We start from the raw sequence: 13,136 nt of genomic DNA, 5'->3' as shown, positions 1-13,136 counted from the left end.
ACAGGCAAATATCGGATTTGTTTTGGGAGAAGGACGATTGATGAAATGTGCGGGAATTTCATCAATATTGATGAATGATTGATTGATTGATTTTTTGGCCTGTCTTGAATAGATGCACAAAAAAAAAGTCTCAAGACGCTATGCCTGAAAAGAAAATGGCCGTTTTGGTTTGTAGCAGCCATGTTAGGATTCAAAAACTTTTGCTAGCGCAAATACAGTGATCGCAAAATCCAGATTTATTTTTTATTTTATTTTTTTAATTCAGCCCACAAAGCCAATTTTTCTTCGCAACATGAACTACGGTAGGCGTGTCTAACTGCCTATTCTGAGTAGATTCATTAAAAAAAAAAAAAAAAAGTCTTTGGTTTGAAGCAACCATTTTAGGCAGGTTAATTGGGCGCTTTGAATTGTCCCTCGGTGTGTTCATGAGTTGACCCACAAAATAGTTTCAAAAGGCTTGCCTAAACAGACAACTGCTAGTCTGCCATTTTGGTTCAAAGTGGACATTTTGTCCATTTCCAGGGTTCCAGGGTTAGGACTGTTGAGACCCCGTCCTGAAGATTTTGTCCGATTGCGACCCAATTTAATGCACATACACTAACGAGACAGACGGGTAACACGCACAACAATTGTGAAGGATTTGTTTTTGTCTTTGCATGTGGACGATTCAGCGTAAAACAAATCAAACTGAATAATTACCTGAATCCGTTTGACTTAGCAATATGAAATTTGCTATCAAAAAAAAAAAGACAGAAAGTCAGAACTTTCGGTTAAAAAACCGATTTTCAAATTTTTGCCCATTTTTCATGACAAACTCTGTAAAGTGACATCAAATTTCCCATCTTGTATGTGACGATTCAGGTTGCAGGACTAATTCCCAACTGGTGTCAATATAAGCTAAGATTTGAGACGCGGCCGAAAGCGTCGGCTGCACGTCGGCCAGTGACCTGCCGGTTGTCTGGCCTTGATAAAGGAAGTCCTGGTTAATGAGTAACGAGCCTGGCGCTACAGGTGGAGCGGGCGTGGGGGGTTTCGGCCGGGATGTCGCGCTGATAAGAGGGGACGACAGAGTGACTTTTAAAAGGGGGGTTAGAGGCAGTAAAAGACTGCCGCCTCACATTAGCGCATCCATGCTCACGTCAGCGGCCAATGAAAGAAAGAAAAGATGGAAAAACTTCAATAATGCGTCTGCATGATGACACTTTTGGAAAGTTGCTGGATGATTAACGGTCACACTGACAATAACAAACAACTGTGATGTGATATCAAGTACCGGCACATTCCCATCAGAGGGCGAAAACGACTCAAGAGCCGAGCGACTGTATTCAAACAAGCAAGCGCACGACAAACGTTTCACAAGGAAGTCACGTTGGCCAATCACAGCACAGGACATCCCATAATGTACCGCCCACGCACGATTACAAAAGAATAAAACGGCGGAATGCGAGGGTGATTGATGACATTGAGACTGATAAGGCCGCTGATAGTGACCTAAAAGGGGTTGCCATGACAACCCGCTCACTTTTAACCTCGCTGGAGCTTCACTTCCTCATTCGGAATGACCAAACGTGGGAATGAGTCGTGTGTAGACATCACAAACTCCCCGGTTGTCATGAAAATGTGTAAAAAAAAACAAAAAAAAACACACACATCGGTGGCAACAGGTTTGTCACCTGAAACCGTCCCAAGACTCCAAATCTTGTTTGCTAAAGTGGCTCCTCCTTTAAGTGCTGGACTCCCCGCCGGCTTTGGAACTCTTGCGTCTTAGCCCAACAATGCAAAGGAAATCCTCGCATGTGTAAAAGCTTGACGGCTTAAAACTCCCCAAGAGTTGAAGACGGGACCCTCCTCTGACCACCCGCACCCGCTTGCACCATTTGGGAATCAGTTACCTGCTCACATCATACAGGAAAAAAAAAATCCACTTGTACACCGTTTCAATGTAGACATGAGAGATGAGGCACACTCACACTCATGTACTTTGTTGTGGTTGCAAAATCTATTTACGTCATAAATGCATGCACTACCTCCACCAGGAAAGTTTTGTTTTCCAATTATTTGTTTGTGTGAAACTGATTTCCCTGTTCAAAGGTGATTCTTCAGCCCCTCCCCACTTTTTTGTAAACATGGGGGAACATCCAAACTCCAAACAAGGGGACTTGGAACCCAGAACATCTTGGAAAGCACTTCAATGTTGTCGCTCCATTATTTGGTCAAACCCAGGACAGACTCTGCTCACGAGATTGGCCAAGAAATCCAGTGCAGATTTCCACCAAACTTTGTCAGGGGGGTTGACGGGGTCTGCGTCGTACGTGTTCTTTGTACTACAGAGGCGTATCTTTACTCTCGGCTGTGTTTATTGATCTTCTATTTTGTAATCGTTCAGGCCCATCCCCGCTTTCCCGTAAGTGGTCCAAAAGTCCAAAGAACTGCACCAGTCTCGGAATCCATCCCGCCCAAATATGGTCCTTCAAACATCCATTTTTGGGGGGAGGTTATGTTGCTCCTTTAACCCCGTCACCTAAACCTGCCGCCCCTCCAGCTCAATGCCAGGGAGCTCCACTTCCTGTTGGTCCTGTTCCAGGGCTAAGGTGTCACTGGACTTCCTTGAGCAATTTGGAGCGTGAACTCCACGTGACCAGGAATGGATTTTGACGCTCGTCCAGTTCTTGCTGCCCCCCGCCGCCCACCTGTGTGCGAGCTGGACTCTGAGACCAGGGAGGAGGCAACATGGTAGGAGGTACGACGGGGTGACGGATGGTGGGACGGGGTTCAGAGGGAAACGAACTGGCCGGTCAGCATCAGGTGAAGGTTGACAGATAACCGATTTGCAAAGATCAACTCTAGTTGAAAATGCTCATTAGGCTTTTAATAATAATAATAAGAAGAAGAAATTCAATTTGATGTGGTTTATTACTTGCAAAGTGACATTTACATTCCAGGTCCAACTGCCCAATTCTGGTTTTTATACCTCAAATAATTCCAGTCCATTTCACAGTTTTATTTCATCATAATAATACGCCCTAAAAACATTTTCATCAAAATTAACCCAATTTTGGATCAAAAATGGACCGATCCACTTTCTGGGTCAATTTGACCCAAATTTCTGGGTTGCTTTATACAACATGACCAAGTCGAGGATCTGACCAATATTTATAAGTTGTTTTGCACTAAGAGACGCATTTCGTGACTCAAATTCAAAACCAAGTAGAGGATGGCTCCATTTTTGACGCATCGTTGGATGATTTTTGACCCACCTGTTTTTAGAGTGTAAAGTAAATGGTTGACTTTCCCTTAAGAGTTAAGTGTGACACAACACCGAGCAAGGAGGTGAGGCAGCGCGCAACAATGATATTCATTCACCCATTTTTGCCATCATTTTGTATTGTTTGTAAGATTTGTTAGCTTTCCTAAAGCAAAAGTTGACATTTTATAGGCCAGCACCACTGATTGGTTGTGAAGAGCACAGGCAGATTTGAGGCTGCAATCTGACTGGACAAAAAATGTAAAAAAAAAAAAAAAAAAAAAAAAGAACTACATCTAACATCCACATAAAGCTACTGGAAGCAGAGCAGCCGAGAGGAATACACTTTTGTGAATAAATGAATCACATTTTATGGAAGCAATATTTGAACTGACATTGTAAATGTGGTTTGGCCTCGCTAGGCCTGACACCCCCATCACTGCATTTTGCTTATGCCGCACTACCGCGTTCCGGGATGCAAAGAAACCTTCCACGACGTCAAACAGTTATTCATATATTAACAGCTTGTACACAAGCGACGCACGCACGCACGCACGCACACGCAACAGGAAGTAGACAGTCTGTTGTCTAAGCAATACTGATGCAGTGACGTCACCAATGAGTCATTTTATATCACTAAGAACAACCTTGGATAGAATTTACCATCAAGATGATTAATTAGCAGAATTATAAAAATCAATTTATGTTGGAATGATCCCATTAAAAACAAAAACAACATCAATTTCAATGCGTTACCAAACTAGCTATAGGCCCAATTGTACAGCAAATAATACAAACACTTTGTTATAAAAAAAAAAAATGAGAAAATGCATCATCAAGACTATCTTGGGTGAAGGTTGGGAAGCCTGACTGTGGAAGTTGCCGTTTATGACTGTGCCATAACTGGGCTTCATAGCAGCCATAAACATTCAATGAGTCTGGGAAGCACAGATGACACACATTGTCTGGAACAATACATAATAGCACAGACGGCCTTCTCAAGTCAACTGCCTCACCGTGCTTATGTTAACTCTCAATTAAATCGAGTTGTGCTTCTTGTATGTTTCTTAAGTGATAATCTTGGAATTTCTTTTCTTTTCTTATCAAACGTTAAGTTTCAGCTCCCGACAGAACAAATGACCTATCGTAGAAAGACATTCCGCACTTTTAACCCTGGCTGCAGACCGTATGTTGAAAACAGACAATCAGTTTAGGCCTGACAGCTTTTATAAGAAAATGATTCCCTTGCAAAGTGACTGGAGCAGCGAAGCAACATTGCTGAAGTTACGCTGTCCCCAACTGTGGTTCAGCTTGAGAAGCTTCATCGACGTTGACACTCTCCAACAATTGACGCTATCCACGGCAAGATTCTCGAAACAGGATCAGTTTTGGAGAATCTGCCTGCTACTACAACACTGATGTCAACGCTGAACTCTTAGAGCAGGCATTTGCACAAAGCATGGAAAAGTCTGCATCAACAAAATGTTGATTCATCGGACGCTTCGGAAAGTCCTCATTCTTTACCTGTATCGACTTCAGGCTGGGTAAAGACTTGAAGCGGATGATTATGATGCTCAACATTGTCATTTGTTTTGTTTTTTTCCTATATTGACTGAAAATTTGATTGAATCTGAGATTTCCTGATAAGATCATATCACCCAAGCTAATCTCTGCTGTCCTGCTAGCTATTTAGCTAGTTTAACAATTCATCATTTGTTTTTAGTTCTCCAAAACACACAAGTGCATAATTATTATAATATAGGGATGGTATTTACAAATCTGAACTGTACACTGCAAAGGATGATCTATAGTTTGTGTCAAATTGAGTGACTGTGGTGCACTGTGCTATTTATTCAAAAACAACAACATACAAGTAGCCTAATCATTGATACCAAGGCACAAAACATTAAAAGTGTATTTCCAAGATGGCGACCTCTAGCTACCGCCACATCTTTCAACATGGTGTCCTTCTCAATCAAAGCTAACTTAATGTCTAGTACACACTTAAAAAACAAAACATACACCGTGGCGCCAAAAATACTTTGACTCGATAATTTTTGTGTACTCACCAAGCTCCTTCGAGAAGTAAAAGTATCTTTATTTATGTACGGTCCTTCAATGGCATCTTCAGTGTCCTGCCAGAGTAGATAAACGGAAGATAATTATCATTTCGTCTGGCAGTTTTTCTTGTGCGTTGTTTATACTACCGTTTCTTAATTTCTCGGCCATATTTACATGTTAAAATAGTTCACTTTATTAATTTAAATGGTGTGTCTGTGTGTGTGCATGTACATAGCTTTAAAGTAGTTTCATTTACGTTTTTGTACAGGTTCTTGCGGTATCCAGTATTTAGCTTTGTGCATGGTTGTAATTGTAAAATAAATGTATGGCTAACTTCTAATTAACACAATGAAAAACAATATATCTGATTTATTCGTTGAACTAGATGTGAATGTTGTACTTTTTCTAGTTCTTTGCCTTCGGGGGACATTTCCCCGCCATTCTAATGTATTACGTTATATGTAGGTCGACATTTCTTTCAAAAATTCGGATACAAACCTGTCTGTTGCCTTGTAGGAATGTGGGGAGAAACTTGTGGGAGCCACTTTTACTCTCTGGTTTAGTCTGCCATCCACGAGATTACAACGACACCTTGCGGTATCTTTGAAAACTCCATGCACATAAATACAACTCGCCCTCGCGCGTCACATGACTCGCTTCCCCTCTCATTGGCTTACTCTGATCACATGACTGTCACTGGTACTGTACACAGTTTGAAGCTTTTCGCCCCTCGTTTGTTGTGACCTATTTTTTGTCTTTGTTTTGTTAGAATAACTCGTGTGAAAACGTGACATTTTGTGTCATGTGAGGAGAACAACGCTATTGCGTGGAATTCAGTGAAAAGACAAGCTAGAAGAAATAAGGTGCGTCAAATAGTTTTGTTTTGTTTTTTTTAATCATTTTTTTTTTTAAATTCGACGTGTTTGTGCTGGCTCAGCAAAATTTGCGAGTCTCAATGGAAGCAATCGAATGGAAATGTGCTTCCCGATTTAGTATTACGTCGTGTGTTTTTTAATAATTTAACGGATTTGATTTGGTCTTTTGTAGCCATTAGAATCGTTTGTCTCTGTTGTACCTGCAAAGGAATCATTGATTTATTTATTTTTTTCCTAGGAGAAAGGGGGGTAGTGGTTATGTTGTCATTTTGAGGGCTCTTATTCGATGTGAACGAATTTCATTTTATATAAGTTACAAAAATAGGTGAAACTTTAAAAACAAAAAAAAATGAATACATGTTTAATAGCAAAGTGTACATGTAAAAGCAACAAGGAAATGCAAAAACAGGAAATGTAAGATAAAACAAAAACAAAAAATGATTTTTAAGTCATTAGATTGGATTGTTGTTGATTATCATAACATAATATTAACCTGTCAACAAGTTAAAGGTGACTTATGTTGATTTAGTAATCAAATGTACATCTGCATTGTTGCAGTTAGTCACAATTGGGAAACATGCAACAATCTGCAAATGTTTTCCTATTTAATGTCATGCATGTGATGATTATTACCGTCACATAAAGTCAAACTGAAAAGGGGAAGAGCTGCTCTTTCCCAACTTTTGAACGACAAAAACACATTCTACTTTCGATTCATTCCTTATGATTACTTCATAATCACTTGAAAACATCAATTATTAATATTTCTATTGAACTCAGGAGCGGTGTGATGTGAATGGAGGTCCAGTCGAGAAGCTTCTCTTCGTGAGTGACTGTGATTGAGATCATGTGATTCTTTGTTAGATCACGTGACTTGTTTTTCTCCCCTCCCCATGTTTCGTTAAGACATTTGACGAAGCAGTGAGACTTCCCTTGTGAACATGAAGATTGACGTCCCATATGAGAAGGTACTGAGAGAAATTCATTACTACGTGTATCTCAAGTGTGATATGCACAGCTTCTGCATATTGAAATCATTCATGAATGCTTTTGTAAAAGTTGAAAGAAAGATGTTTAAAAAAATGCTGGAACCAAAGTGAAAATGTTTTTGGAACTTTGGACAAGGAATGACAATGAAAAACTTTGCCTGTCTGAACATTTGCACATTATCATGAGTTTGTTTTCCTCAAATTGGTTTGTGAAAACATTCGTATGTATTTTTTTTATTTTTATTTTTTATTTGTTTATGTCTAAGTAATTAGTTAATTGGGTTATTTTAAATATAAATATGTCATGAACCGGTAATACAATTACACATTTGTAAATTAAATCATTTGTACAGACAATGATCAAATCACTGGTAAATTAAATGAAGTTTAAACAATACAATTGGGAAAAAAAGAAAGAATTATTATTACACATGCATAACTTTTTTTCTTTTATAGCATCTGTGAATGATCTGGCCAGTCTGTTTTTTTGTTTATTTTTAAATCTATTGGGCCATTGAGAATAAATGTTGGCCCACCTCTGCTCTAAACTGCACAAAAAAAAAAAAGAAAAAGCCTTACTGATGGGGGTAGAACCTTCAAAGTGGTCAAGGTACATTTGTGGCCTCCTTGTTGAATCTTGCTGAATTGTGCTGTGTTTCCTTACGAACGTCAGCGTGTTGTTGTTGTTGTTGTTGTTGCCCAGTTGTCAGACATTATGCGGAGGCGGCCGGACTCAAACGGCAAAGCTCAAACGGTACGACATGATATGATACTTGATGCCTGTTCAAAAGTCACCTCACCTCACAACAACATTTTCTGGCCTCTCTAACTGACAGTACTCCGGTTGTCTGGTGGCAGTGGCCACCGGCGCCTCTTTGCTTCTCGCCGCCACGGCGCTCTACAATCTGCTAGCGCCCGCCACTTCCACTCCGATGCCCAAAACCGGCGCTGATCTGCCAACTGGCCTCCAGTCCTGCTCAGACCCCTGCAAGTAAGAAAACGGCATCATCGGTTGACAAGGAAATTGGGACAGCAAAACGTACAATACATTGGAACCTTCATTCCATGGACCCCGTGTACTCAAAACGCCACTTTATACATTACAAGAGTTAACATCTGTTAAGTTTCAGAATTTGCCACTACTCCATCCACCTACTTTTATTCAAATTTTCAAGAACCGCGAAAAAGAAACTGAATGGAAATTCGAAAACAGGCTCAAAATCTGCCAAAAAAAAAAAAAAAGTTTTACGCTTGGAGGTGGTTGAAGCGTTTCGAAAAAAGGAAAACGGCTTTTGCGAATAAGCGACGACAAGACGGAAAATGCGTCGCATGTTTTGTCGCATCGTCCAATCAGCTGGAATTATTGTACAGAATGTCCCGCCTTTTCCCGACCAGATTACTGTGGAGAGGTATTGCCAGGTTACATAATCTGAGTTTCCCCCCCAAAAAATGAAAATGCTGCTTTCAATCAAACCAAGGAAATCTGAAAATGACAACAACAACAACAAAGAAATGTAATGAGTATTGAAAAAAAATGCTGTTCTGCAAAACGTCTTCAGGATCTCCCTGGTGGAGAGCATCCCCGTGGGCGTGCGTTTCAACTCCAGCGATCCGTCTCACGCTTCCGTCTACCAGGCGTGGCTGCAGCTGATGGCGCAGGCCCGCAGCAGCGTGGACATCGCCTCCTTCTACTGGACGCTCACCAACCGAGACACGGGCACCCACGAGCCCACCGCCGATCAGGTGCGGACGCTTCGTCTCCTGCCTGTCCGTCGGGGTGTCTAATTGTCTCCCGTGCGCGAGCGCAGGGCGAAAACGTTCTGGAGAACCTGGCCGAGCTTTCGGGCTCCTTGTCGGTCCGCATCGCCGTCAGCGCGCCGCAACGCGGTCAGCCGACCGAAGACCTCCGACGGCTCAATGCTTCAGGTGACGACCGGGTCAAATATAGTTTGTTACGCAAACATAATTGGAGGTGTGTAGATAGATGTGCAATAGAACGTCAATATCAGACATGTCAATCATTCAAATAAGCAAAGTGACAATGATGATGATTGGTGTTGTAATGCGGATGAACTGCCCAGGTAATGTTTGAAGCCTCTTATTCGGTTTTGTGTGCGTTAGGGGCAGCGATCAGGATGGTGAAGATGCAGGAGCTGACCTCGGGGGTCCTGCACACCAAATTCTGGGTGGTGGACAAGAAACACATTTACATAGGAAGCGCAAATATGGACTGGAGATCTCTCACACAGGTACACGCGTCATAATTCACAACGCAGCCAGGTGTCGCTGTTGCTCTGAAAATGTCTTCTGACTTTACTTCATTTTTGGTTGTATTAGCAAACAGTGGTTGGTTGACTTATTTTTCAGTCTATGCAGTGGCGTGTTGAGATAAATGTTTATCATCCTCAAATGATCTTTCCCCATTGATATCAATGGAAATAGCACAAAAATTATATATATTTTTTTAAATAGCCCTCTGTAATTGTGTGCTTTATAAAAACATGCACTACTTAACATAATGAAAAGGAGTGTCAAGAAATTAAAAGGAGTTTTTGGATTTCATTTATTGGACATTTTACTGCTCCGTCTGCTGTGTGTGGCTTGGCCACTTGGGGGCAGTAGAAGACAATCATAACAAGTAACTGTCAGCTGCAAATAATACTACTCATTCTCAGGATATAAAATATATGCCAGTCAGTATTGTAATATTATCTTTCTACATATGTTGTGCCAATGTTTGTGTTCGCATTAATTAACCCTTTATGCCCTAAGCTATTTTTTGAAAATGACATACCCAAAACAAAAAGAGCATATATGTCTGTAACCATAAGGTCTATTTGAATAATTCTTGTTATAATAAAGGGAACACTTGTGATATTTGGTCAGATATGTAAACCTATGTTCGTGGTTAAATGTAGATGAAGATGGCACACAGCATGAAGTCGCACAAGAGGAGAGTCACTGGGAAGCCATTTCTATATTTGATCATTCTATTAGTTGGCATTTCAGCTGTGTGAAAACGACGTCTATATTCTTGTAGCCCCGATTCTGCAGTTTAATTTGGTATGTGACATCATGATATTCTTTCATGTTTTTTTTCTTCAAAGTCTGAGAGGACCCAATTGGGGCTTAAAATGAAGCCAAAGTTTTGTAATTCTATCAAACTGGCCTGGTGATTTCTCATAGCTTGAACAAGTCGGAATTTGGCACGACCGGATGATGAAATCAAAACACCAGAATCATCGCGTCTTTGTTTCCAAGCAAAGCCACAAAAGTTGCGTTTGCTTGTCAGGTAAAAGAATTGGGCGTGCTGGTGTCCAACTGCAGCTGCCTGGCCTCAGACCTGGGCAAGATTTTTGAAGCCTACTGGTTCCTGGGGGAGAGCAAGTCCATCCCGTCACCGTGGCCGTCCAGCTTCTCCACTCTTTACAACAAAGAAACGCCGCTTCAGCTGACACTTAACAACACGCCGTCCCGCGTCTACTTGACGGTAACGCACGCCACCAGATTCAACTCTGGGACGTTGGTTGTCGTCAACAGCTTCTTCTTCTTCTTCTTCTTCTTCCTCCAGAGTTCTCCTCTTTCCTTATGCGCCGCCGGCAGGACATCGGACCTGGAGTCCATCCTGAACGTGATGGAGGACGCCCGCAGTTTCATCTACATCGCCGTCATGAACTACATGCCCACGATGGAGTTCTCACATCCCAGAAGGTCAAGCGCAACAGATTTCAAATACAAACGCATTTTTAGACATATATTATCTTATAGAAGAAGCTCGGCTAACTTTTATAAATAGGTGCTATTCTCAAATAACCAATCATGATCGTTTCAATGGAAAATGAATGAAGTCATTCACTCGCAGCCATTTTCACTCCCGGCTGTTTGACTGGATTTGGACTGATTTTGCAAGGCCCACAGAATATTGTCTTCTATTGATATAAAAACATAGAAGCTACCAAAAGACAGATTAGCATCTCTTCTTTCATCAGGAAAAAAAAAAGTATATTTTTATCTGTTTCCGTTTTGCAGCAATTAGCATTAGAATATAGCTAAGTTTTTATCACAAATCTGTTTAAAACAGTGGGGGGGGAAATCTTTTCTCGTCTTTTAATTCCTTGGATTTTAGTTCAGTTTAGTGAATTGTGAGGTCCTCGGGGGTCTTTTTGTGTTTTCTTATTCTTTTATTTGATTTCTTATTTTTATTTTATTTCATTGTTTTTTATTATTATTTTTAATGTATTTTTTTTTATTTTATGTATTGTATTTTATTGAGTGTCTTATTTTTATAGTTGGTTTTACTCCATTTTTTTGTCGACGATAGTGTGCGGATCTCAATGTGCAGCACTTTGTTTATAAAATGTGCTATTGGATTGGAGTTTAAAAAATAGTTTGAAAGCAAAGTTAAAAAAAATGACTACTAATGACATTATTGTTATTTAAGCTTCGACGTCGTTCTCGGAGAGGCGTTCTTGTGATTGCGAAAGGTAACGTGCGGCATGTGGCCTGCTTGCAGGTATTGGGCGGACATCGACACCCAGCTGCGTCGGGTGGCCTACGAAAAACACGTGCGAGTGCGCCTGCTGATCAGCTGCTGGTCCAATACGCCGCCCGCCATGTTCCCTTTCCTCAAGTCCCTGGCGTCGGTCTACGAGCCGCACAACAAGTTGGACATCCAAGTGGTGAGTACAGTGGACGCCACGTTTGTGGTCAGTCGTCACCGTGTTTGTCACAGGCTAAGAACGGCCGCCTCGCTTCTCTCACCAACAGAGACTCTTCGTGGTTCCCGCCAGCGCCGAGCAAAAGCGCATCCCCTTCGCCAGGGTCAACCACAACAAGTACATGGTGACAGACCGGGTGGCATATATCGGTAAGACATGATTGCTGGCGTTCGTCAACTTGACTTAGGACGGAATTGATCTTGGGAAAATCGGAGCTCCCTCTCGTGGAGCTGATAGATCACTACATCACTGGCCCAAACACGAGCCAAGAAAATTGGGAAAGAAAAGTGGGGGCTAATCCAGTTCCTGCTCGTCATTACGCAAACGTTCAAATGCTTGTATTTGTTCAGGTACATCCAATTGGTCCGGCGACTACTTTGTGAACACGGCAGGCTCTGCCCTGGTGGTCAACCAGACGGCATCCTCGTCCCCGGAACGCAGCGTTCAATCGCAGCTGAGGGACGTTTTCCAGAGAGACTGGAACTCCGACTACAGCGTCCCCCTCACGCAGCGCAGCCACATCAAAGATGTCTGTTAGGCCACACCTGACAAACGTTCGTTGAAGAGCTGCTGAGGTGGACGGAAAACATTTTAAAGACTTGACACATCATCATGATGTCGGCATTAAGACATCATCCATTATAGCTCATCTCAGGGAGAACTTGAGATGATTTTTTTTTATGGAGTCTGCTGTGTGTGCGTGTGTGGAAATACACAAGATCGCAATTTCAAATAAATTACAAGGAACTGACTGACCACTCGCTTCTAATCGAATCTAATTGAATTCATTTGTCATTGATTTTTCTTGCAGTTGTCGAATGAAGCATAAAGGAGTGGCAGTAATATTATTAGTCTTAATAAACTTGTCCTCACAATTGATCAACTTCAAATGTTTTAGGTGCAGGAGTTAACGGCTTAAACTGTCACCAGGGGGCGCTCTTCATGCTCGTAAGGATTCAGAACACAATGCTGAGGAAGATCCAACTCAAGCGGACCTCGTTTTTCAAGGTACCAGCATCACTGTACCTCCGAACCGAAGCCACTAAATTCATGTTGAATTCCAAGTTGCTCACGTTCAAGCAGAACAAAGACCAGCCAAAAAGATCCAATTCACAACCTTAAAAGACCGAAATGGGCTAATCACTTAGTGATTCCCATTTTATTTATTTATTTTGTACCACTCGAAAACTTGATCGGGTTCTCTGCGACAAATGTAATAATATGCCAAAAAACAATCTTTCTAATCCTA

The 13,136-nt window shown here is 41.5% G+C and overlaps 1 protein-coding gene across 5 annotated transcripts; it reads left to right on the top strand.

Moving 5' to 3' along the window:
- Nucleotides 1-5,987: 5,987 nt before the first annotated feature.
- pld3 (phospholipase D family member 3) lies at nt 5,988-12,656 on the top strand. Of its 5 annotated transcripts, XM_077541932.1 has the most exons (13): nt 5,988-6,168; nt 6,961-7,005; nt 7,087-7,148; nt 7,873-7,923; nt 8,006-8,160; nt 8,729-8,912; nt 8,978-9,095; nt 9,291-9,418; nt 10,462-10,659; nt 10,741-10,880; nt 11,683-11,848; nt 11,937-12,036; nt 12,238-12,656. In XM_077541932.1, exons 3-13 carry the CDS (start codon nt 7,122-7,124, stop codon nt 12,423-12,425), a joined length of 1,455 nt encoding a protein of 484 aa, XP_077398058.1. In that variant the 5' UTR covers nt 5,988-6,168; nt 6,961-7,005; nt 7,087-7,121; the 3' UTR covers nt 12,426-12,656. The 5 variants fall into 5 exon arrangements, with proteins under 5 accessions (XP_077398058.1, XP_077398057.1, XP_077398060.1 ...); XM_077541931.1 differs by lacking the exon at nt 6,961-7,005; XM_077541934.1 differs by lacking the exons at nt 7,873-7,923; nt 8,006-8,160.
- The last annotated feature ends 480 nt before the right edge of the window (nt 12,657-13,136 follow it).

The sequence above is a fragment of the Festucalex cinctus genome, chromosome 13, assembly GCF_051991245.1.
Source record: "Festucalex cinctus isolate MCC-2025b chromosome 13, RoL_Fcin_1.0, whole genome shotgun sequence".
NCBI classification, from domain to species: Eukaryota; Metazoa; Chordata; class Actinopteri; order Syngnathiformes; family Syngnathidae; genus Festucalex; species Festucalex cinctus.
Note: the sequence above shows the minus strand (reverse complement) of the source record. Positions and strands in the feature narration are given on the sequence as shown.